This window comes from Bison bison, unplaced genomic scaffold (assembly GCF_000754665.1).
Source record: "Bison bison bison isolate TAMUID 2011002044 unplaced genomic scaffold, Bison_UMD1.0 scf7180017864145, whole genome shotgun sequence".
In the NCBI taxonomy this organism is placed as follows: domain Eukaryota; kingdom Metazoa; phylum Chordata; class Mammalia; order Artiodactyla; family Bovidae; genus Bison; species Bison bison.
Window position 1 is genome coordinate 3,560,851 of NW_011494717.1, and position 25,629 is coordinate 3,586,479.

Consider the following 25,629-nt stretch of genomic DNA (forward strand, 5'->3'; position numbering starts at 1 on the left):
GTACACATCTCCGTGTGAGCATCTGCCAATGACATCCTTCCTGGTGCCCTGCCTTCCTCTCTCCCAGCTCCTCCCTTCTTTGTCACAAGATTCCCAGGTTTCCTTCAGTTCACAGGTCTACCCATTTTACATATCTTGTAAAATTGTTAAATGACATTTTTTTTTTCATACATATCCCCTGTGAGCACCCCCTTTCCTGGGGGTTTTATTTTCCTTTTGTTTTTAATCTTGTGACTTACTGTTCCTGCATAAATAATCATCCACAGTGAATATCTCAGCTTCTCCTAAAACCTAAAACCTGCTTCTCCACTGGCCTTTTCCATCTCAGGACATGGCAACCCTGATCTTCATCTGCTCAGGCCAAAATTTTGAGTTGTCCTGAGAGCCTTTTTTCTCTTACACTGAATATCCACTGTATCAGGCAAATTCTGTCTGGCTAACCCTCAAAATATGGCCAGAATCCAACCACATTTGCCACCACCAATCCAATCCAATGCACCACCATCTCTGGCCTGGATTATTGTGACAGGCTGCACCCTAGTTTCTCTGCCCTTGTCCTTCTAAAGTCTTTGCTCAGCATAAACACAAATCAAATAGTTTCTTCTTCAAAACTAAACAAATAGGACATCACCAAACTTAGAGGCACAGCAAAGGAAATCATAAACAAAATGGAAAGAAGACCTACCGACTAGGAGAAAATATTTGCAAACCACAAAGAGCTTAATTTCCAAAATATACAAACAGCTTATACAGCTCAACATCAAAAAGCAAACAACCCAATCAAAAAATGGGTTCTCTAAAGAAGAGATAGAGATGGCCAAGAGGCATTTTCGAAGATGCTCAGCATCACTAATTATTCAGTTCAGTTCAGTTCAGTTGCTCAGTTGTGTCCGACTCTTTGCGACATCATGAATTGCAGCATGCCAAGCCTCCCTGTCCATCACCAACTCCCGGAGTTCACTCAGACTCACGTCCATCGAGTCAGTGATGCCATCCAGCCATCTCATCCTCTGTTGTCCCCTTCTCCTCCTTCCCCCAATCCCTCCCAGCATCAGAGTCTTTTCCAATGAGTCAGCTCTTCGCATGAGGTAGCCAAAGTACTGGAGTTTCAGCTTTAGCATCAGTCCTTCCAATGAACACCCAGGACTGATCTGCTTTAGAATGGACTTATTGGATCTCCTTGCAGTCCAAGGGACTCTCAAGAGTCTTCTCCAACACCACAGTTAAAAATCATCAATTCTTCTGTGCTCAGCTTTCTTCACAGTCCAACTCTCACATCCATACAAGCCCACTGGAAAAACCATAGCCTTGACTAGACAGACCTTTGTTGGCAAAGTAATGTCTCTGCTTTTTAATATCACTAATTATTAGAGAAACACAAATCAAAACTACAGTGAGGTATCACCTCACACTGGTCAGAATGGTCATTATCAAGAAGTCTAAAAATAATAAATGCTGGATAGGATATGGAGAAAACAGAACCCTTCTACTGTGTTGATGGGGCTATAAATTGGTGCAGCCACTATGCAGAACAGTATGGAGGTTCCCTAAAAAACTAAAAACTATAAACATATGATGTAGCAATCCCACTCCTGGGCATATACCCAAATTAGACAAAAAAACCTAATTTGAAAAGACAGATGAACCCCAATGTTCACAGCAGCACTATTTACAATAGTGAAGACATGAAAGAAACCTAAATGTCCACCAACAGATGAATGGATAAAGAAGATCTGGTATACACATACAATGGAATACTGCTGCTAAGTTGCTTCAGTCGTGTCCGACTCTGTGCGACCCCATAGATGGCAGCCCACCAGGCTCCCCCATCCCTGGGATTCTCCAGGCAAGAACACTGGAGTGGGTTGCCATTTCCTTCTCCAATGCATGAAAGTGAAAAGTGAAAGCGAAGTCGCTTAGTCATGTCCGACTCTTGGTGACCTCATGGACTGCAGCCCATCAGGCTCCTCCGTCCATGGGATTTTCCAGGCAAGAGTACTGGAGTGGGGCGCCATTGCCTTCTCCGACTATGGAATACTACCCAGTCATAAAAAAGAATAAAACATTGCTATATGCAGAAACATGGATGGACCTAGGGATTATTGTTCTAACTGAAATAAGTCAAACAAAGCAAAACAAATATCATATGATATCACTAACATGTGGGATCTAAAAAAAATGATATAAATGAATTTACTGATAAAACAGACTCACAGAAAACAAACTTATGGCTACCAAAGGGCAAAGGGGGTGGATGGGTAAATTAAGACTTTGAGATTAACAGATACACACTATTATATGTAAAAGAGATTAAAAAAGGACCTACTGTATACTGTGTACAGGGAACTATAGTCAATATCTTATAATAACCTATAATGGAAAAGAATCTGAAAAAGTATATATATATATAACCAAATCACTTTGCTATATACCTGAAAGTAACACATTTTAAATCAAGTATACTTCAATTTTAAAATAGTAGCTTACTTCACTCATTGTAAAAACTAACATCCTTACACAGCCTACATGATCATCCTTCGCCCTGCCCCTATTTCTGACTTCATCTTCTACAGTTTTCCTCCCTGATCTCTGCTTCAACCATACCGACTTCCTTTCTTGTCCTCAAACAGAGGCCATGCACTTGCCCCAGGACCCTTGCACCAGCTGGCCCCTCAGTCTGTAACACTCTTTACATGTGCATTATCCCCTGACCTCTTTCAGGCCTCTTGTTTATGCTCCCTTTACCAGTGAGAGCTTCCCTTTTCAATCCAAATGGCACCGGCTTCCCCCATCCTTTGTCCTGGCTTCCACACCTGACATCCCCTAGGCCCCTCTGTGCTCTATTCTCCCCAGCACTAATCTGACTTTCTGAATATTTACAATGGCACCTCACTCCAGTATTCTTGCCTGGAAAATCCCATTGTTAAATACATTAAATGAAATTCATTCTCCTTGTGAGTCCTGGACTTGAGACTGAGGGTGGAGATGGAGGGGCCCTTTTCTGGATACTTGCCTTCAGTCTGAGTTACAAGCTTCAGCATGTCCACCAAGGCTTCACCATCTCTCCGGAGTTCATAGAATGCCTTGGCAGAATACTGTTCCACTTCTCCTGTGGGTTTCAATTCCAGTTCAAATCTAAAGATGTTACAATGCATGCGATGCATAATGTTAGAGCCTTCGTGATGATAATAATGTTGCCAAAACAACTCGGCCTCAACTGCAACAAAAATCTGGTCCTTATTTAACCCTGTCACTTGTCCTTAACTAATGATGATCTTTAAGGTCCCTTCATTTCCTCCAAAAGCCCAAGGCAAGGGCAAATCCCAGGATGCTTTGGGTTTTTGGACCAGCAGGGGTTGGCTGGTTAAGTCAGCAAAGCTGAGAATAAGGAGTGGGAAGTGAAGTGAAAGTTGCTCCGTTGTGTCCGACGCTGAGACTCCATGGACTATAAGATCCATGGAATTCTCCAGGCCAGAATGCTGGAGTGGGTAGCCTTTGCCTTCTCCAGGGGATCTTCCCAACCCAGGGATTGAAACCAGGTCTCCCGCATTGCGGGTGGATTCTTTACCAGCTGAGCCACAAGGGAAGCCATGGGGTGGGAGTGGCTTCAAGAAAGACCTTGCCCATGTGTCTGGAGGTAACGGAAACATGGATACTGAACTGGGAGCAAATCAGCATATGTCTATGATCTCCTCTAATGCATGAGGGAGAAAAAGGGGGCGCCAAGTGGCAGTGGGTAGTTTCCTTGAGGGAGTTTGATAAAATTTCCTCTGTTTATTTTTGGAGCTAAGACCTCCCTAGGGGTTATGACACCTCACCTTCCAATACTGCCCTCTCCTCCCCACCTATGGGGATGCCAAAACCTAGCCACACAGGTTAGGTAGGTAACCTTCTGGTGTATAGGGCAGAGGACCACAGTTCTAAATAACCAAGGCACAGAACAAGTTCCTGAGGCTGGTGACATGGCAACACAACACACAGTGTTCTTCCTTGGCTCTGCTTGCATGTGAATGCTCAGTCACATCCAACTCTGTGTTGCCCATCAGGCTCCTTGGTCCATGGGATTTCCCACAGGAATACTGGAGTGGGTTGTCATTTTCTTCTCCAGCGGATCTTCCCCACCCAGGGATGGAACCCATGCCTGTTGTGTCTCCCGCACCGGCAGGCAGATTCTTTATCACTAGCACCACATGGGAAGCCCTGCTAGGTGGTCATAATCTAGGAGGTGAGCGGATGCTGGACAGAGACACTGAGCATTTCTGACCTGGTGTCCCCAGTCAGCGGGTAGTAGGAGGAAGAGTCTGTGGAGCTGGCATTGGAGTATGCACCCGTGATGCAATAGTTCAGGCCAATGAAGAAAGGCTTGCAAGTTGACCAGGACTGCCTGTTCTCAATGAGAGGTGGGATCACTTCCGTTTTGGTGGTAGAGACCAAATGCAATGTGTTACTAGTGAAAGAAGGAAAAAAAAAAACCTAGTTATTTTCAAGTCATTGAAATGAACATTACTGATTCTCCCAATGTAAATGCCCCCTTACCCTGGCCCCTATCTTCCCTCTGTTCATATCCACCTCAAATTCTTTGATTTATTCAGAAACACAGAACTGTAAGAAGAACATCAATAAGGCGAACAACCCTGTGACTCTTATCATTTCCCAAAACAATTTGCACTAAGACATTGCACTAAGTTGGTCACATTTCCATGACAGTAGGAATTAAGAGTCTCCCTTTACAGATGAAAGAGACTCAGAGAGGTCAGTAACGGACACTGGGACCCGACTTCACGGCTGCCCCTTCCTTCCTAAAGTGCAGATAAAAGGTGTCCAACTTGTTTTTCACCTGAAATCCCTCTCCACTAGCTTTTCTCCACCAGCACTAAACATACTCAAGTCTCTTTTCCCACTGTGTACACACACTCCACACCCCTTTCCTGCCCTTCTAGCCCCTTCTTGTCTCCCTCACAATCAAGAAATCTGTCTGTCTCTGTAGCCACCACTTTCATTCAACACCCTTCTCCTGAATAGGGGTCTGACGGCCACCCTCCTGGTGCTTCTGAACTGCCTTCATCAGCATCTCCAGTCACCTCCAATGGACATTTTTTGGCTTTGTCTTCTTTGATCTCTTGGAAGCATTCAGTAGAGTTGCTCACTAATGGCCAGATTAAGACTTTAGAGTCTGAACTAGATCTGAAAATATCTGGTATCCTCCTCCCCAGTATGCTCTTAAAAAATTAGTAAGTGCAAGAATATTTCATAATGTCCTGGTTCCACCTAAGGATGGTCTCTTTGATATATCATGTTCTTTTCTCAGGGCTGTTTTCTCATTTTAGGAGTGTGCTGAGACCAACCTTTGCTGGTGGGTTGGAACTCTAAGTACCAGTGATGCCCTGTCCGTGGGGTGATCCACCCCTGTGGCTGCTCCCGGGCTTCTGTGACCGTTTATGGCTTCGGTCACCCCTTATCACTCTTTGCTGTGTATGCCTCTTCCTTTTACATGTGTATATTCTATCTGTTCTTGTCCTAGTCCCTCATGCCTTACTCTACATGAATCACTGTTTGATTTCAACAACCTCTATGTGCCAGTGATGCCCAGATATGTATTTATAGTTCAGACATTTGCACTGAGCTCAGACCTATGGATCTGACGACAGCTGGGTATTCTCAGTCTCCCAGGACTTCCAAGCCAGTGTGTTGAAAATGGCATTTGTCCTTATCCCCCTCACCAACTGCTTTGCTTCTTTAGTCTCTATTTCAATGACGAGCACCCCTGACTCCTCCTGACTCCTTCTTTTTCCTCACCCCGCCCCGTCCACTCCACTCCCTGCATCCAGTCGATCACCAAGTTTCCACTTCCTAAGGATTTCTGGGGTCAGTTCATTGCTCTGTCTGCCTGCCCTCATCAGGTGTGGCACTACCATCTCCCCCAGCATGGGGTTGTAACCAGGCTCCTGACTCATCTTTCTGCTCTGGCCACGCCTCCTCTCGACCCATCTCCCACTCCAGAGTCAGAGTTTTCTAAAACACCAACCTTACCTCATTTACACGCCCACTTTCAACCCTTTTGCCTTCAGAAGAGCCCACACTCCTGAAGATGGCTCACAAGGCTGACCCCTGCCAGCCTCTCACATCCTCTTTCATTGTATTTCCCATGCACTTGACCACATGGAACTTTTCTTGTAGTTCCTGGAACCACATTTTTCCTTCAGTTTCCTTCAGGTCACTGCAGGTGCTTTTCTCTTTGCCTGGGAGCATTCATTCTTTTCTCTTTTGTCTGGGTAACTCCCACACGGCTTCCAGGGATCAGCTGAAGTGTGGCTTTCTCCAGAATGCTTTCCCTAACTGCCACAGGCTCCACAATACACAACGTCATGGTCCTCTCCTGCTTCCTCTAACTCAGCCTTCACTTGACAGTCGCCGCTTATCTCACTATATTTGAACTGATAAATTAATGTGTCCTTATATAACAGTTTTATTGTGGAGGCAGAAAGAGAATGAGAGTAAAATGGTCTCCATTCGTCTTATATTTGATAACACTCTTGCAAAGCATTCAGGGGGTTAGAGTTCAGTGAACATAATAATTATTAATTAAAAAGTGTCCAAAATATGGAAACACTGAGGTAAATCCATGTTTGAGGATTATATTTACCATGGAGCTCTCAATAGGAGGTCGCCTCCCACAGTCAGTAGATTAGGACTTTCATGCTTTATCTACTGAACTTGCCATTGTAGATTGGTATGTCCTTTGGTATTTTCCTTGGGAAAAATGTTCATTTCCCAAGGATGTTTTCTCTATAGCTAGTGTTTTTTTTTTTTTTCCATTCTCAAAAAAAAATCACACAAGAAAATACAATCTAATAGCAACAAATTAATCAGTAGGTCTGAAGTCTCAGCTTAGTGGAATATGAAAAGTTTAGGAAACTTTAATTACACAGTGAGTCTAGGACAGGTAATCCGGTACCTTCTCTGAGGAAACTGTAGTGAGTCTAGGCAGGTTAAAAGCAGGTAATCCAGTACCTTGTCTCACCCCATTCCCCCCGCCTCCCATCAAGATCCACTGGGGCCTGAATTTTCTCAATCAACTGTGTAGCTTGGCCAAACCCTGCAGTCATAATTTCTTCTACCAAGCTGGCTGGTCAGATTGAAGTGAAAGAATTACCTGCCACTGAACAGCCTGACTGGCCTCTTGGGAGAAGGAATGATGAACTTCAGCTGCCCGGCTTTTAGGACTACTCGTGCCTCCAGGCCTGTTTCATGGAAGAAGTTGGTGTTCATCTGCACCCCGCTCCTGGCAAAGTCTGGGATGACGATGCCCATGTTTGTCACAAACTCCACAGACACAGACGGCTTTGTCACCAGTTCTGCCTGCATCTGTAAGTCAGACAATGACCTAATCAGCTTGGTTCAATAACCTCAGTCCCCTGCAGTCAGATCACCACTCCCCCCACAGCTTCCCACTTCTGGGAAGAGTCTCTGGATGGCTCACACTAGAGGAAGCATTACTGAGATGTGTTTGTGGGAGGAAAAGCCATGTTCTCAGTCCTTCAGGGCCAGACTGATACCCAGGACCAGGAAGTACCCACGTTAACTTTAAGTATAACAGGATACAAAGATGACCGAAACACTTAGTTCTCATGTTATAGCCATGCCTGAGCGGAAGTTGCTAGGTGCAACCTGGTGGAAGCCTAATGTTCATCAACACATACACACTACCATGTGTAAAATAGACAGCTGGCGAGAAGTTGCTGTACAACACAGGGAGCCCAGCCTGGTGCTCTATGATGACCTCGAGGGGTGGAGTGGGGGGAGGGGAGAGGGGCTCAAGAGGGAGGTGATATATGTATAATTATGGCTGAGTCACAATATTGTATGGCAGAAACCAACAGAACACAGTAAAGCAATTTTCCTCCAATTAAATTAAAAAATACGTTAAAAAAAGAAAAGTTAATGAGGTGATTCCAATGATGACGCACTTCGTTTTGAATTGCAAACACCTTTTTAAATTGCACAAGACACCTGCCCTGGAGGAAAGTGAACAGATTCTTACATCAGCTACTTCCAGTTTCACTCCAGCTTTGATTCCAGGAGTGATGATGCCGGAGGAGGACACTTGCAGTTGTAATCCAAGTCCAGTGGGGAGTTCAAAGGCATTGTCCATGAAGATGTAGTGAAGGAACAAGTCACTTGTTGAACCTTTCCTTATGAGCTCTTTAATCTATATATCATACAGGAGAGAGTGAAAGTAAGCCTCATTGAAGTAGGCTTTCCGAAATGCAGCCTCCCCTATGTCAGACAATAGTTATTCTTCTTTATCCAGATAGAATGAAAGGGACTAGCATATTTTAATTAGCTGAATAGCTTAATAAATAAAGATGAATTATTATTGATTTCAACAAATTGAAATACAAAAATTTGCCCTGGATAGATATCATGTCATTTTCAACTGGGGATTCAAAGGGCATTTCAGACTATTTCTGGGCCTCTGAGATTTGTGAACTTTAAGTATCATTGCATGGCATGACTTAATTCTGATTATTTGGCATTGGAATACTTGCAGCACAATATATTATGGTCAAACCAGTTTTTTTAAAACTGACGAGCTATTTAGATGATGTACATATCAGTATGCATTAGTGTTTATTCTTTATAACACCTCTGGAAAATAACTTGAGATCTCTTTTATGAAAGCCACATTATTATTCGTTATATCCTAGGGAGTATATTTGGATATTTTCTCCCTTTTAAATAAACTAATAATTACGAATATTTAGACAATGGACTGCAGTTTTCTACATACTTTTTTCATAATCACTTCATCATTTAAATATTAAAGCATATCCCTCTAGGTAGAGAGATACACTTAGTACTGTTTTCCACATGAACAAATGAATGCTGTTAATAGATATGTGATGAATAGCTTAATTTCTAAATGCTATCAATTCCTTAGGAATCCAGGAATCTTTTTCACTGACATTTAAGACAAACTTGCATCTCTGAAGGAAGCACAAGCATTTTCTCTGGTCTGCATGACTGGGATCTTAAGGGAGTCTGGAGATCTCAACAGAGCCCAGGCTAACCCATCACCCTATGATGGTCCACTTACCATCTGAGGGATCCCCTGCAGGGTACGAACACCTTTCAGCAGCAACTTCCCCAGGAGTTGGAGGTCATGGAGTTTGACAAAGCCAAGCTCTTCTCCCAAGATGCGGAGGTAGGCTCTGGCTTCTGGGAAGTCTTTGGATTTCAGATCTTTGACCAGCTTCTCAACATTGAACATGACTCCATTGACCATGTCCTGGGATTTTAACAACAAAATGTCTAGTGAGGTGTGAGTGCTGTCAAACACCCTTGGGATAAGGTGTGGGACCTCCCTGTTGCAGCTGTGATGAGCCTAAATATAAACCCTCGTAGTGGGGACGTGGGGCAGACACTGAAACCAGGCCCCCACCTTTTATCAAAAGACAGACAGCTCCTCCAAACTGACATAAAAAAAAAAACCAACAAAAAACTAAGGTCTCGTCAGGGACAGTGGTGCTTCCACACTGTTCTTAACTTGAATGATGTAGGCATTCAAGTGATCTATGATGTAGGCATAGGTGATCTCTGTTCTCCAGCATGCCAGGATCCCTATGGCTCCCCAAGATTAGAAGATCCTCTGTCCCCCATCCCCTCCCCTGCTTACTCCTTCTCTCCTCCGACAAAGGAAAACCACTAGGGATTTCCTGGGAAAGCATAGCTGCTGTATACATTGGCCAAAAGCTTGAAACACATCTCATCTAGGGAAGCTCTGATCTAGGTAAGTTCTTAGAGATAAGAATTCCATAGACTGGTGCTTAGGCATCAGAGAAACAAAGAGTGACTGAGAAACCCAAAACAGATCAAAGACCCTCAGCCTCAAGTGGAGGTGAGTAAATTAGGAGATGGAGGTGAGCATCGGGGAGTAAATTACCACCCTGCTTCTCAAACTGAAATGTGTACACTGGTCATTTTGGGGTTCTCATTCAAATGCAAGTTCTGATTCCATACAGCCCAGTAGGGCCTGAGAACCTGCATTTCTAACAAGCATTGCTGTGATGCCAATGACTGGACCATGCTTTGGACAGCAAAGAGTTAAAGAATAAGAAGGTCCAGATCACACAATCTATTTTCTGCTCCTTAAGTGGAGGCTTATGCCAACTTCAAAGAGGATTCTGCCTCCATCAGCTAGTGCACAGATGTGGGTGAGAGCCAAAGAAAGTAGTTAATAATAGTGAAAATATGAATTTCAAAATTATAATAGTATCTGCTTCTTGAATAATCAACACAAGAGTCAGGGGCTTTGTTTAGCTTTTTACATACTTTAGTTCATTTAGTCTTTAAGTATCCTTGTGAAGGATATAAGTTATTATTAGCATTCTGGGGATGTGGAAACAGATATAACATCAAGCAATTTGCCCAGGTATGCAGAGCTTGAAGAGAGTGAGGTTAGATTTCAAACCCATGACCCAGAGTTCACATTCTTAATCATTATGCTAGAGAGCCTCTAATGAGCCTGGACTCTGGGCAGACTGAATCTCCAGAAGGCCCATCACTGCAGAGGATACTGTCTCTTGTTCCCACTGGACTGGTTACTAATAGCCATAGTTGTCACTTTGGTTAGATAGTGCTTTGATGATTTCCAGGCTTAGGTAAGGACATTTTCGCATTGAGACCCAAAGCTTTCCTTGAGAGGATATGTAAAACATACCTGCTCATGTTTATCATCTTTGGTGTAGCCAAAGTGGTCCACCAAGACCTTGGAGACACGATCAGGAACTCGACCGTTAACCCAGTACAAAGCCTTGTTGACACTGTCTGGGAAAAATCCTTCCTTCCCAAAAAGAGCTTCAAGTGTTGGTTCAAAACCTTTTCCTTCCAAACCAATCTGAGAGAGAAAATCAGGCAAGAAACACCATCAGGTTTCTCTGTTGTCTGTCCATCTCCCATTCCCCTATTTATGCTCAATTTATTAAACAAGTACTTTGTGAATGCTACTGGGCAGGAGTTGACCTGAGCACTCCACAGGAGTTGTCTTATTTAAATCTCATCAGAATCTTGCAAGGCAAAACCTATTATGTGCTTGTTTTTTGGAAGAGGCAGCTAAGGTTCAGAGGGGATATATAGTTAAACTGAAGATTCTGGTTTGGGGGTGAATTTGGGGTTTGAACCCTTGGATTTAGGGTGTAAGTGCTTTTCTGAGACATCGCACTTCCGTTCATATAAGGAGTCGTGCTCCACATGGCCCCTAGTGGGGAGGCAGGAAGAAGAGGGGGGAGGGAAAGAAGTGATGGTATCACTGCCTGATGATTCTTGTTCCTCCTGTAACTGGCTCATGGCTCCCTTGACTTGACTATTTATGATGTAGGCCAGAATGGGCTAGAAAACATAAGACTCTGGTTCAGGCCCACACATACCTCAAAGAGGTCAGCTGAAGCAAATCCAAAGACTTTGAGGGTCGTTTTCAGCATGCTTTCTTTAGGAAGGTAATTGTTTGGATCAAATATAAGATTTCCTTCGATTTTGGCTGAGACCAGGTCAAGTGATGGCAGAGAAATCAATTTGGAAAACTGATAGCTCCGGGAAAATTTCTTGAAATCCATGATAGTTGGAAGCTGAGATTTTTTCAGAGCTTCTTCCACTAAGCTTTTCAAGCTAGATAAAAAGAAGGAGAGTATTTTGAGCTGACACACATCATGTTACTCTCTCCCAAGTCAACATGGATTTCCATTCTCTACCAAACTCTTTGGGTTTTATTTGCCCCCAAAGCTTGGCTCAGATCTGCTGCACTTTCACACAGATGTTGGTTCCAGAAGAAAGAACAGCCTGTAAAGGGCAGGCAGTGGCTAAATCAGAATTGAGGTTTGGAATTTCAGCCCCTTGAGGCAGATGCAGGAAAATCACTTTACTTACTCCTGGACGTACAAATCTTCTGAGTTTAAGATGTTGGCGATGTGGGAAGCCACAAAGTTCTTCACTTGCTCATTCTGTTCCCCAGGGAGAAGTTGGGTGATTTTGCTAATATCCGACTGGGAAGGACTCCCCATCAGCATGAGGTAGGCAGCCAGCCGCTTATCCCCTGGAGAGGTGTCATCGAGGAAAGTCTGAAGAAGGACTTCCCGGACCTGTGGCCCAAAGACAAGACTGTCATCACTATCAGAACATGGAACATGTCTGGCAAACATGCCTGATCTTATTTTGCAAGTGGGATTTCTCTCTATGAATTCTTCAAATGCTGTTACTGAACCTTCTTCACCCAGAGCAACCAGCTCAAGGAAGGGTTCTCAGAAGACACCTATCAAATGTATGTTGAGGGGCTTCCCTGGTGGTCAGTGGTTAAGACTTTGCCTTCCAATGCAGGGGGTGTGGGTTCAATCCCTGGTTGGGCAGCTGAGGTTCCCAAATGCCTTGTGGCCAAAAAACCAAAACATAAAACAGAAGCAATATTGTAACAAATTCAATAAAGACTTTAATATAGTCTACATCAAAAAGAATCTTAAAAAATATGCATGCTGAATTCAACTGCATTAAAATACACAAGTTATGGCCAAGTTATGACTTGTTGGAGATCTGCCACTAACTGAAGATAAAGATGTTTTAACATAAATTATTTCAATATGAGGGTAAAGGTAAGGAGAAATCAGGAGAATTTGATGCTAATAAGTCAGGTTGTCTGCAAAGCTGTGGAATCACCATCATCACCTTTGGGGGCCAGTTTGACTCTCTTAGTCTAGGGAAATTGGGGGAAAAAAATCAGACATGTTTTCCCAAGATGGGAGTGATGGTCAATCTGGCGAGAGGACAGCAGGTAGTGAAAAAAATCACACTTCGCCTGCTGAAGTAGCAGGAAGGTCAACTATTTTTCTCATGTCTGCATATGGTTAGGCAGTCAATTGTTTAGTCTTTTCTTGTAACCCCATTGACTGTACCTCGCTAACTGTCCATGGGATTTTCCAGAGAAGAATAGTGCAGTGGGTTGCCATTTCCTTTTCCAGGGGATCTTTCCCACCCAGGGATCAAACCTGTGTCTCCTACATTGGCAGGAATATTCTTTAGCACTGAGCCATCTGGAAGCCCCAGGCAGTCAATAGGTGTATTGAAATTTGCAATTAAACAGCAGTAGAATAAAGTCCGGAGAAGGCAATGGCACCCCACTCCAGTACTCTTGCCTGGAAAATCCCATGGACGGAGGAGTCTGGTAGGCTGCAGTCCATGAGGTCGCTAGGAGTCGGACATGACTGAGCGACTTCACTTTCACTTTTTACTTTCATGCATTGGAGAAGGAAATGGCAACCCACTCTAGTGTTCTTGCCTGGAGAATCCCAGGGACGGGGGAGCCTGGTGGGCTGCCGTCTCTGGGGTCACTCAGAGTTGGACACAACTGAAGCGACTTAGCAGTAGCAGCAGCAGAAAAAAGTCAGTAGAATGGTGAGATTTAGAATCTCATTCCAAATCTTTGTCAATCTGAATCAACTCGTCATTTTCGGCCCTCTTCTGCTGACCTTACCTCGTCACTAAGCTCCATTTTCCGCAGGGCCTGGATGGCAGCCTTCTGAATCACCAGGGATGGCTGTTCACTTCTGATACATTTCAGGACTGAAGATGTGAGTTTGGGGGTTAGTTGCTCCATGGTTTTACCAATATTTCCTATGACCTGCATTGAAAATAAACAAGAGAGAATCAGGGCACAGAAGGTGCAGTGAGGGGTAGACAGAAAAAGTGTGTTTGAAATGATGCCTATTATACAAAACCAACACACAAAAAACTGAAAATACCCTCAGAATCAGGTAGGTGAGATCTTCGTTCCCAGTGCAGTCATTGCCAATCTGTTCTGACAGGTAATCAGCAATTTCCAGCAGGTCCTGTGTCCATGTAGGGTTTGTCTTATGATAGCTACAGAAGAAGAGTTAGGATTCAGCAAGCATAGCCAGGTTTATCTTAAAATATACACTGATGTTCGCTGATTTCTTATTTCAAGTCATTACTTTCAAAATTGACCAGTAGACAAACGAAAGGGTAAGTATCAGAATTTGCAAGTGGAGGGAGGGTACAAACAGAATACTGACACATGGGGTCATCCTTCGCTCCTACGAGGAGAACCAGTGGAAAACTCACTTGTTGATCATGTGACTCAGAGCATAAAACGTGAGCCGGCTCTGCTGCACTCTTGCAGTGTTAAAGACCTCCTGCAGCCTCTCGGCCGAGGGCTCTGGGATCAGGGCCACCAGGTAGGTCACGGCATCTATCAGAAGGGGGTTGGCTCTCTCATTTTTCAGGCACTGGAGGATGTGAGTGTAGCACTGGGGCTGTCCACACTGAATCAAGGCTTGTAAAGTGATGGGACTGGGAAGAAAAGGGCAGAGAAAGAAAGATCACCTTCTAGGCAGCTAAAACCTCCTTGGCCCACAGTGTTCCCTCTGTCAGGAATTCCCTTATTCAAGATCCAAATCCAACCATCTTCCAGAATCTAACTCAGATCCCTAGAGAACAGAGAGGCCTTCCCCATAAGTAGCATCCCCTGGAGAAGCACCACGGAGCAAAGTCTGAAGAAGGACCCCCTGGACTCAACACCAGAGAGGACTGTTACCCTTTGGTCAGAAGATGGAACATGCCACATAAACACTCGCCCAGTCCCCAGTCCCTTCTCTGACCTTCACAGCACTAAGACTGCACTGAAGTAAAGAGAAGTCACGGTATTATTTGGTTTGCTTGAGTTCTCTCTCCTCTAGCCTACAGGCTTCCAGAAAACACAGACTTCTTTTCCTCTCACACTTCCCAGGGTACTCATTATAGAATGAGGGATTAAAGATACCCATTAAAATGTGGGAAAGATTTTCCTCCTATCTCAACACATAAATATTTATCTACCTTGGATGCAATGTATGCGTGTGTGTTACCCATGGAACTCTAGACACCTTAGCTGACATTTCTCTATCAAGCAAACATTTACTGACTGACTCAATTGATTAAATGGGTTGAAATTTCAATGGTTCCTGAGATTGTCTGGCCGAGGTCTCAGCCAGCTCCCATGGGCTCATAATCTATGAAGGTTTGAGCTGCGACTGCTCGAGAAATACCTGGACACCTCGATCAGCTTCGGCAAGAGGGAGGTGACCGCCTCACTGCTGAGGCCTCGCAGCTCGGTCACTAGTTTATGGAAGAGGTTGGCTCTCTGGGCATTCTGCTCAGAGACGTGCAGTTTCTGCAGCTCCTGGAGTGTCTTCACAATGGCCTCAGCGTGGTTTGGAGGTGACGTGGACCTGGTGCTCTCAAAGGCAAGGCCCACTGCCTCAGTGCCTGGAAGGAGGAGTGTGTCAGAGGGATTCCAGCTTACCCCTGCATCTCAACCTCATCTTTCTTCTAGAAGCTGGAGGTCCAGGAGGGGTCAGCAAGAGGGGGGTGGAGAAAAGAAGCCTCTGACTTCAGTGTTTCCCTAACTTGCCACCCTCTCCTTGTGATTAGCATGAATATTGCGCATACCTGCTGGTGCTTCAGTCGTGTCGGACTCTTTGCAACCCCATAGACCGTAGCCTGCCAGGCTCCCTTTTCCATGGGATTCTCCAGGCAAGAATACTGGAGTGGGTGCCATGTCCTTCTCCAGGGGATCTTCCCAAGCCAGGGATTGAGCCTGAGTCTCTTACATCTCCTGCACTGGCAGCCGGGTTCTTTACCACGAGCACCACTTGGGAAGTCCAGCGTTAATATTATTCCTCAATTTAAAGATAAGGGAACTAAGACCCAGAGGTGAGCCACTTACCATGCCCAAGACCTTTCTGGGTGTAAGAGGCAGAGCTGGGATTGAATCCAGGCTTGTTCGACTTGTATTGGATTGAATGACCTTTTTGCCCAAAAGAACTGGTGAGGAGGTGCTGCTGACATAACAGCGGAGGCTAGACTCACTGGCCCTCACCTGTCCTGTCTTCCCACTGGGTCTAATGGCAGTTTGTGTGTGTGTGTTGGGGGGATGTTTTGTGTTCCCTCCATCACCCTGTTCTCACCTCTGCCCAGGAGGTGGGTGAATCGGTGGTGCGGAGGAAGGAGTCCTGACTTAGACTAGACCTGGAGGCCCATTCTGTACCGCCTCTAACAGTCTGTGACTTTGAATACATCACCAAGCCTCTCTGTGCATCCCTTTCCTTCCGTAGAATGGGTGTAAAGGCACATGCTGCCACCACCTGACACCACAGGTGGCTGAGAATGAGGTAGGGCACACGGCTCACTGACATACAAGACAGGTGCAGGCCGAGGTTGGTTTCTGTAGTTCCCTTCAGCTCTAAAGACTGATTCCTGACCTTTCCCATTTGCCCTACCTCGCTCAGGCCCAGCTGTCCAATTTACCAAAGGTGGACTTGGGAGGCCAGTTTCCTACTTCCTAAAGCCAGGGAGCTTTGGGAGAACTCTCTCCTTTCCTAAAGGGGAAAGGGATAAATCCCATTGTCACCTGACATTCTGAAATGAACAGGCTTTCTCAGGAGAATGGCCCATGGCCAGAAGCCCAGAGCCCAGGACTCTCACAGGGCCCAGCAAGGAGCTAAGCCATGGTTGGTACCTCATGGGCAGGTTTCCCAACCCTGGCAACCATCACACCTTACCTTCCTCAAAGAAGCGGCTGTTGATCTTAGGTGTGTTTTCAAGTTTCAAAGTCTGTGTGACCTGTGCCATCATCCCGTATTTGTTCCTGGCAACACAGGAATCACAGCACGTCACGGATGGCCAGGCTCCCCGCTGCATCCTCTGCTCTTCACGTGGAATGTCTCCCCTATCTCTGCTCCTCCCCAAATCCTGCTCCCCTTTCAAACCATACTTATTTATATCCAGCTGTCCTTGACCCCCTGTGAACAGCAACAGCTCCTTCTGGTCATGCTGGCTGTCCTTCCATCAGAAGGACACATGCACCTTACACTGTCCACTGTTCCAGAGTGCCCAGAGGGAATGAACCAGCACTAAGCTCCAAAATTCTTCTGTGATCTCCCATAGTTCAGTGCCAAGAATATAGATAGTGGTTACTCAGTCAACACTAGTTGGCTGACCAGTTTGCAAAATGGATATGTAAGTCTCTAGGCCAATTCCAACATCTTCTGTAAAGCCTTTCTAACCCGAGCAGCTAGTAATGGTTCCAGTTTTTCCTGATCTCTAGCCCTTAAAGTCTGGATCTCAGATATCTTTTGTTGGTTTTGAATTGTTCCTCATGCCTAAGTCTTTCCTACCAAACGGCCTATTAGCTTGAGACAGGAGGACAGAAATACATTTTGTTTTGTACCTTTTCACACCTCCTCCCAGGCACAGCCTAGCTTGCAACAGGGCACCGAGAAGCATTCAGCTCCTAATGGCCCCATAAATAAGGAATCGGGGCTACAGCCGGGGACCTACTTGTAGGAGAAGGGCAGGAATAGGTGTTGCTCATTGCAGATAGCTTCTGACACGTGCTTCTTCCTTGGGTCCAGGGTGTACCGGCAGGACTGGCTGCTGCCAATCAGTGTTGACAAGGGGCGGGTCTGTGAATGGGATCAGGGGAAAAGCATTTTCATCAGTCCCTGGGGCTTGAACCTGAGTCTTCTCCCATATGTATTTCCCTTCAGGGAAGAAAGTGGGGGAACAGGGGTTCTGTACCACTAGATAAACTCAGCGAGAGAAGAGAGCTTCATACTTGACTTTTAGTTAAGGGGATGAAAACCCAAAAGCTGAGTCCGGCTGTAGACTTTCCTTATTTCACTCCAGGAGACTTCTGATCTGTACAAAGTATTTATAACCTGGAATCCAGCACATGGGGCTTCCTAGGTGTCACTAGTAGTAAAGAACCTGCTTGCCAATGAAGGAAACACAATGAAACATGCGTTTGATTGTTCCCAGGGTTGGGAACATCCCCTGGAGAAGGGCATGGCAACCCGCTCCAGTATTCTTGCCTGGAGAATCCCATGGACAGAGGAGCCTGGCAGGCTACAGTCCACGGGGTTGCAAAAAGTCAGACATGACTGAAGAGACTTAGCATGCATGCACACATCTAACATGACTCCCTGTCCTACCGCACATGAACACTTCACACCTGTTCCTACTGCTCCTTATGTTTTCTCTGCCTAGAATTTTTTCTCTGGGATCCCTTCTAGCTCTAACATTCCATAATGTTAATAATGAAGAGGCTGCTGCCAGTGTGCATAGCAATGCTGATGTGAAACTTACCATGCCTCTAATCAAAGCGAGTGGGCTAACTCCCGTGCTAATGGGCTGGAAGTGATCACACTTCTCCAGGTTTCTTTCAATAGATATTTCTGTTGCCACATTTCCCGTCTTCGTTTTAACAGTAAAGTCTGTGGAGCAGTTTCCATACACGGTATCCTAGGGCAGCAGGAGATACAACAAGTGTACTCAATGCAGGGAACCATCTTTAGGTGCTTGGGGTGGGGCTGGGAAAGAAGCCTGTAAGAAAAGGCAAGGGCAACATGGATCTGGGAGAAAGCTTCGTCCTCTTGGACAGAACGTGGGTGCGGTTGGTTCCCGGGCAGCCAGGGTGGGCATGAGAAAACCTCTTAAGGGTGGTCCTGGCTCTGAGGTACACCTCCCTGCCCTCCTAGGGCCCGGCCAACACTGGTTGCATATTCTGTGCTCTCGGAGCCTTTTCTCCATCTCTCATTTATGGCATGTACTCCAATCCTCTTTGTGTTGTATGTGTCTTGGTTCTCCCCCCAGAACCTGAGACCTCCATGTGCAGGGGCCCCTGCGGGATGCAGCAGTGTCTGCTCCCCGTGGAGTGCAGCACAGAGCTCAGAACACAGTAAGAGCTCAAAAATGTTCACAGGACTGAACTAAGCTGAATGCATCCTCAGAGCAAAACCTGGGATTCTTAAAAGAGGCTGGCAAATAGATTCAATTATTTTCTGTGTTTAAAATGCGCACAGGGACTTCGTTGGTGGTCCAGTGGTTAAGACTCTGCCTTCCAATGCAAGGGGCACAGGTTCAATCCCTGGTCAGTGAACTAAGATCCCATATGTTGCAGAGTGTGGCCAAAAATTGCATACACACACACACACACACACACACAGAGGCCTTACTGTGCTCCACCTTGTGGAAACATAACAAAATCAAACAGAGGGTAGGGTGGTCAGGACTCCCCGGAAACTGCTATAAAATTAGACCCAACCTGCTCAGGCTGTGTGGGCTGGGCCCTCAGTGAGCCCGGAAACCAGGGGAGCTCTGAGCAACATGTTTCACACCAATACAGGGCCTCCTGTGTAACTAGCCATGCAGCTGAGCCCACGATCCAGTTGACGTATAAGTGGAACCCAGCTCCATTATATGAAGAGGAGTTCAAAGGACCACTATTATCAGCTTTTAAAATTCTCACCAGAAATAACACTTGCTTAGCCTCTTCTGTTTCTGGGGGAAGCAGGAGGGCAGAGATGATGCCCCTCTTGATGTTGAGGATGTGTTTAGGCTCTTCTTTCTCCGGGTAAAGTAGAACTTGCTTGCCTTCAGGAACAGCCAGCTTGAGGTCGTACCTGGTGCAGAGAGAGTATGGTCACCGAGGGTCCCTTCTCTACCGTGAGCCATAGGCTAGGTGGCTTTGCAGCCTCCTTTTTACTATTTTCTTTTTACATTGTTTTTGATAAATATCAGCACATATACATATATTTTCAAAAAAGTATACAAGTATTTGTATGCTTCTGGTATTCTTTCATTTCTTTTCCTTTTTTTTTTGGCTTGGCTAGGCTAGGCTCACCCAGTCCCTCTCTCTCCCCATATCAGACTCTGCAGCCACACTCCCCACAGAACACCCCACTGGGCCTTCCATTCATGTCTCCACACTCATATGATCTTATACAGAAGCGTGGGAGTGAAAATGCCTTCATAGAAATAGTTTGTCACTGCTGGTTTTATCCAAATGGCATGGCATCATGTATACTTGTGTTTATCTTGTGCTTCTCATTTAATTCTACTCCATGAAGTCCAGGTTCGATGCACGATACTGGATGCTTGCGGCTAGTGCACTGGGACGACCCAGAGGGATGGTATGGGGAGGGAGGAGGGAGAAGGGTTCAGGATGGGGAACACATGTATACCTGTGGAGGATTCATTTTGATATTTGGCAAAACTAATACAATTTGTAAAGTTTAAAAATAAAATAAAATTAAAAAAAAGACTTTAATCATAAAAATCTACTTAAAATGTAAAAAAAAAAAAAAAGAAAATCCTTGAGTCATCTGGTAGCACTCTAACAGGTTCTTTTTACAAAGCTGTATAACAGTCCACTCTGTGGTTATCTATTCTTTATTCAGATAGTCTCCTATTTGATGGCATTCACCTTTTCTCTTCCTGGGTGTTTAAATTTTTTTGCCCCACCAACAACACTGATACAAACATTCTTATGCATCTATCTTCACATGTTACTACTTTTCTTTTTAGCTATGTCAAAGGCTCCAAGTATTTTTCATTATAATTTACTCAATTGACTAAAGGCACTCCTTTGCAGCAGCAATGTGTGAGGGTATGCTTTGCCTCACAGGCTTGCCAGCAATAGGTGCTATTGCTGTTTTAAGTTTCTGTAGTCTTAAGGGTATAAGTGAGTATAAGGTGATAAATATCTTGTTGCATTAATCTCCTGACCACCAGCGAACTGGAGCTTCTTTCCATACATTTGTTGGACATTCCTTCACTTTCATATGATCTCAGCCTATGGCTAAAGCCTGGGTCAACTCTGATTTTAGGGATCTTTCTTTGGGGACTTCACTAGGGGATTTCAGAGAGCCTGGCACCACCTGCTCTAGCTGAGTCAGAAGAAAGAAAAAGAGATGAGGGATGCTTCCCACAGCCCTACATCCTTTCAGAAAATTCCAGACACTGTGACACAGGCTCACAGGAAAGCCTCAAGGTGGCCAAAAGCAGGAGTCTTTTTTGTTTGGATGAGGGTAAGGACCAAAGAAGACTTCCCTGGTGGCTCAGATGGTAAAGAATCTGCCTGCAATGTGGGAGGCCCTGTTCTCTGGGTTGGGAAGATCCCCTGGAGAAGGGAATGGCTACCCACTCCAATATTCTTGCCTGGAGAATTCCATGGATAGAGGAGCCTGGAGGGCTACAGTCCATGGGGTTTTAAGTCGAACATAACTGGAGCAACTAGTCAAAGTCAGAGCAACTAACAGACAAAGACCAGAGAGCAACTCCTACCCCCTTCCATCACTGCAGCCCCACTCCCTCCAATGCTTCCAAGTCTTGGATGCAATAAGATGTGCTGGTAAGAGACAGAAGCACCAGGGCCTATTTTGGCTTCCAAGTCTAAGGTTTAACAAATTGAAAGATAGGCAGGGAAGGAGTGTCCATTGTTACCAAATCAACAACCCCATGACTGTCTGTATTTGCACACACTTAGGGCACTACAAGGGCTTCCCTGGTGGCTCAGATGGAAAAGAATCTGCCTGCAATGCAGGAGACACTGCAAACTGTGATCTGGAGATGAGGCAGGGGTGATGTTCAAAAAAATCCAACAACCAACACACCATGAACACTGATCAGTCAGAAGCGCTGCCAGCTGTAAGCAACAGGAAAGGTCTGGTCAGCGTGCACTGGCAGGACGTCAGCCCTGGAGGGGGACCCACTCAGGCCGTGGCTCTCCCCGGACCCCTTGAAGCTAGTGTTCTCTGCTGAGCCGAGCCATGTTTGGTCACAGCAAGTCCTGCCCGGACCCTCTCTGAGGACCACCAGGCACAGTCTTGTTTCATTCTTTAAACATGAGTTCACTTGTTTAAACAAACCATCTCAGCTTTATTGTCTCAAGGAGTTTTAAAGTGTGAAATCTTTTAGAACCATATTTAAATGATAATTAGGGAAACTTCAGTAGGGGAGGGTAAAGACTACTTCCCTCTTTTTGATTGTTGTGAAAACTCAGCAATTCCCTGTTCTATGGTGAATAGAGTACAAATACGTGTATTCACATATGTGCCCAACAATAAACACATACTCATGTCTCCCTTGGACACACACACACACTCATGCGAAACACATGCCATGATGCCCGGGGCTCAGAAATTTGAACGCACATGCCCACATCTTACTTGGACATCGCAGCAGCAAACTCCTCAGAGTTCTTGGTCTTCTTCAGCAATTCCTTGCCCTCAGGGTTGAGGCCATCCACCTCTTTCAGGGTGCAGTCACTCGTCTTCAGGATGAAGTTGCAGAGTTGGGGGACCTCCAGCTCCACCTGAGAAGACAGGGTAACAGTACATTAAGATTCTCCACCAAGGACACAACACTCCTCCCCAGCTCAGGGCTTTCTGACCTTTCCCATGTTCCACGGGACACCATACTTCTGAAGTTTTCCCCTTTGTATGCAAAGGATGATAACTTTTTATTGGTTCTAAATGTACTCCCTGTTAGTATAAAGAGGTACAACTGGCTGGAAGAAATGCAGCTGAGGAGTGAGGGTTTGGAAGAAAACCAGGAGGCAGGAGGAGGGCTATCATTGGTTTCAACAGTAAATGCTTCCTTCATGTCAGTGGAAAAACCAAAAATCCAAGACCATGTGTATCTATCCGGGCCTATTCCGAGCTTCCCATACAGCTGGAGTTTAAGTAGTTCCCTCTGTGTTACCCGGCGCGGTTTAAAGAGCTTTCTGCAGTGCTGGAGATGGTCTGCTTTCTCACTATCCAATATAGGAGCCACTAGGTGTGGGGGCCAACTGGGCATTTGAAATACAGTTAGTGTGACTAAATACACCAGTGTGAATTTTTACTTTTATTCAACTGATTTTTATTTATTTAAAACTTTTTATTTTATATTTAAATATAGCCAAGTAGCAACTTTTATTCAATTTAAATAGTCACATGTGACTAATGGCTACCTTACCTGCCGCACAGATGCCGGTGCCCTAAAAATAAGAGGGCGGCCCGGTTTGACTTCTCTTTCCCACATGAACCCCAATAGTTGCCCTTAGATCTGTTCCACAGAACATGGATACGAGTACAGTCTGTCTCAACAACTGGTGAAGTTTTATCTGAGAACAAACTGCACGTTTAAAATTTTCTGTTCTGTTTGTTTTTAGTTGTAGATACTATTTCAGTTAGATGATAAAAGCCGCACTCCAGAATGCTTTCCTGGGATGCTCACCCACTGGACATCTCTTGAAATATTAAATCTATTGGTCTGCAATCTTGACATTTTAGATCACATATTCTAATTACAGCTCGGAAAGAAAAGTGAAAGTGAAAGTGAAGTCGCTCAGTCATGTCCGACTCCTTGCGACTCCATGGACTACCAGGCTTCTCTGTCCATAGGATTTTTCTAGGCAAAAGTACTGGAGTGGATTGCCATTTCCTTCTCTAAGGGATCTTCTTGACCCAGGGATTGAACCCGGGTCTCCCACACTGCAGGCAGAGGCAGACAACTTCTCAGCACAGAAGCTGACTTGCAAACTGAGGGCCAGTTCAGAACTTAGAGGTTATGACAGTCCTGGCACAAGCCGGGTTTGCTCAGCCCTGGGCTCCAGGGTCCTCCAGTGGTCTTCCCTCTCCCCTCGTACCTTGCAGTTGATCTTGGTGGTGCTTCTTGAATCAGCAGTCCCAGGGACACCACTGGAACTCTCAGCTTCATAGTTATAGACATATTTCCTGAGGTGCTTGAATCGCATTGCATCTTCTACAATGAGGAGAAATCCATCAGCTACGTGGCAGAAATAACTCGCCCAAGGATATTCAATCCTGGGCATAGAAGGATAGTGGCACAGATAATGAAAAATGGTAATTAAACTCCAATTATTTTCAATTAATTTTGCCTTATACTTAATTTTTCTTTATAGATTTAACTTCTCCGTTACGACCGTGCTGAGGCTAATATTTAAATTAACTGGTATTCCTTGAATATATAATCTGAAGCACAAGGCAGGGAGTGTCAAGTAATGAGGTTCAGACAGTCTACAGGAAAGACTCCTTGGAAAATTGAGAGTTGACAGAATAAAGCAAATATATCTCTCACTGCCTTTTCAGCATGAAAATACTCTAACTCTGTGGCTCTTTTTAGATTCTACCAAATATCTGAGGCAAAGTTCACTAAGCATCAAGGGTATCTGGCTGACTTAAGAAACCCCCAAGAAGGAATTTCTGGAGGTTTCCGCTGTGCTTGAGAGAAATTTCCTGAACAATTTGAGAGAAAGAACATCTGGGTCCCGAGTCCAGATGCAGTGATGCCAGATGCCCACGAGATGGCAGTGCTGCCCCATCAGAGGTTAGCATCCCGCTCTTTCCGGAGAATACAGGGTACCACTGCAAGGCCGGCTCCTTTGACCCTTAGGGGTCAGGTAAATACAAATCCCGGGGTGAGCATCTACAAAGGTTAAAGTCAGCATTTCCTCTTGTGCTTCAGATTAATGATTAGTCCCTGACAAACAGTCTCTTTAAAGTGCCCACGGACCAACAGGTCCCTTCCCCATCCTATCCCCAGGCTGAAAGTTTGGGACAGGGGGGAAGGGCGAGTGAAAGAGCTGAGATCCCCTCGCGGGGACAGAGGCTCCAGGACCTGGCTTCGTGGGGTCAGAGCAGTGTACACCAATTACAGCATCACGGTGTTTCAGTGATCTGAGGTGCAGAGGGAGGAGTCGGGGGTCGAGGGTCGGGGGGTGGGGTGGGGCGCGCCCTTCCCAGCGCAGGGGGAAATGCCTTACTTGGACAGCTGGGGCTGACATTTTCCAGCACTTCATCTCCTGTAAGAAAGGGAGAAAGGCAACTGTAGGTTTTCCCTTTCTTCCAGCTGGGTCCTAGGGTCTGACCAGGAGGACCGCTGCATTAACCTCTAGCAGGGAAGAAGGCTTTGAAGAATCCTCCGTCCCTCCCATCACCTCCCCGATCCCACCCTGAGTCTAGAGGAGCCCCCCGCAGCTGGTCCTGTGCCCCTGTCCTTCCATCCTCGGGCTGCCCTCCCTCTGTCCCGGGACCAAGCTGCCCCAGCCACCACTCCGGCCCTGGCTTCGGGTCCCTGGTCCTCCACCCCCTGCCCCGCACCCCGGGGACTGGGTGGCCTCACTCACTGGCCTGGGCGTTGGCGGCATCCAGGAACAGCAGCAGCAGCAGCAGCAGCACCGCGGGCCTCGGGGCGCCCATGGCCAACCTGGGTGGTGTCTCCCTCCCGCCTGCTGTCTGGGCCTGGCCTCGGCGCTGCTTGCTGGCTCCGGGGGACGGGCGCCCACAGGCAGCCCCGGACCCACACTTGCACCTGCAGTGGGAATGGACGGCCGGCGCCCGGGGCCCTATTTATACGAGGCCTGAGGCCGCCCTCCCAGGGCTGCAGCTGAAGGAGCACCGGGCAAATTGCAAAAGGTCCAAAGGGCAGCGACCAGGGCCTGTTTGCTTTTCCGCACCAGGCCCGGCTCTGAGCCCTGAGGAGGGGCCGGTGAGGGGACTCAGCCCAGACTCCTCCAGGGCCACTGGGGCCCCGCCTCTCCCCTGGCCTGTCCTCGGGGGTCTCAGGGCCCGGGGAGACTGCCCTGACCCAGGGAGACGACTGAGCGCAGGATGAAGCCTGTCCCTGCTCCTTGCATGGACTCTGTAGCCACTGGATGGCTAGTCCTTCCCAGCATCTAGGTGGAGACCTTCCCCCCACCCCAACTTCCTTCCTACCTGGTGGACTTTGAGGTTGCCTAGGGGC

The 25,629-nt window shown here is 46.1% G+C and overlaps 1 protein-coding gene across 1 annotated transcript in view; it reads right to left on the bottom strand.

Moving 5' to 3' along the window:
- The window catches only part of APOB (apolipoprotein B), a 41,917-nt gene extending 16,715 nt beyond the window's left edge, over window positions 1-25,202 (bottom strand). The window contains exons 1-20 of the mRNA XM_010840537.1: window positions 25,013-25,202; window positions 24,650-24,688; window positions 23,513-23,628; window positions 22,050-22,195; window positions 19,349-19,502; window positions 18,187-18,342; window positions 17,380-17,504; window positions 16,602-16,687; window positions 15,087-15,306; window positions 14,125-14,352; window positions 13,785-13,902; window positions 13,517-13,663; window positions 11,923-12,134; window positions 11,427-11,664; window positions 10,721-10,897; window positions 9,098-9,289; window positions 8,042-8,209; window positions 7,154-7,365; window positions 4,265-4,447; window positions 3,014-3,135 (exon numbers count right to left, since the gene is read on the bottom strand). Of these exons, the coding sequence (XP_010838839.1) occupies window positions 3,014-3,135; window positions 4,265-4,447; window positions 7,154-7,365; window positions 8,042-8,209; window positions 9,098-9,289; window positions 10,721-10,897; window positions 11,427-11,664; window positions 11,923-12,134; window positions 13,517-13,663; window positions 13,785-13,902; window positions 14,125-14,352; window positions 15,087-15,306; window positions 16,602-16,687; window positions 17,380-17,504; window positions 18,187-18,342; window positions 19,349-19,502; window positions 22,050-22,195; window positions 23,513-23,628; window positions 24,650-24,688; window positions 25,013-25,085 (3,112 nt within the window). The 5' untranslated portion in view covers window positions 25,086-25,202. The remainder of the gene's footprint in view (window positions 1-3,013; window positions 3,136-4,264; window positions 4,448-7,153; window positions 7,366-8,041; window positions 8,210-9,097; window positions 9,290-10,720; window positions 10,898-11,426; window positions 11,665-11,922; window positions 12,135-13,516; window positions 13,664-13,784; window positions 13,903-14,124; window positions 14,353-15,086; window positions 15,307-16,601; window positions 16,688-17,379; window positions 17,505-18,186; window positions 18,343-19,348; window positions 19,503-22,049; window positions 22,196-23,512; window positions 23,629-24,649; window positions 24,689-25,012) is intronic.
- Window positions 25,203-25,629: the final 427 nt, after the last annotated feature.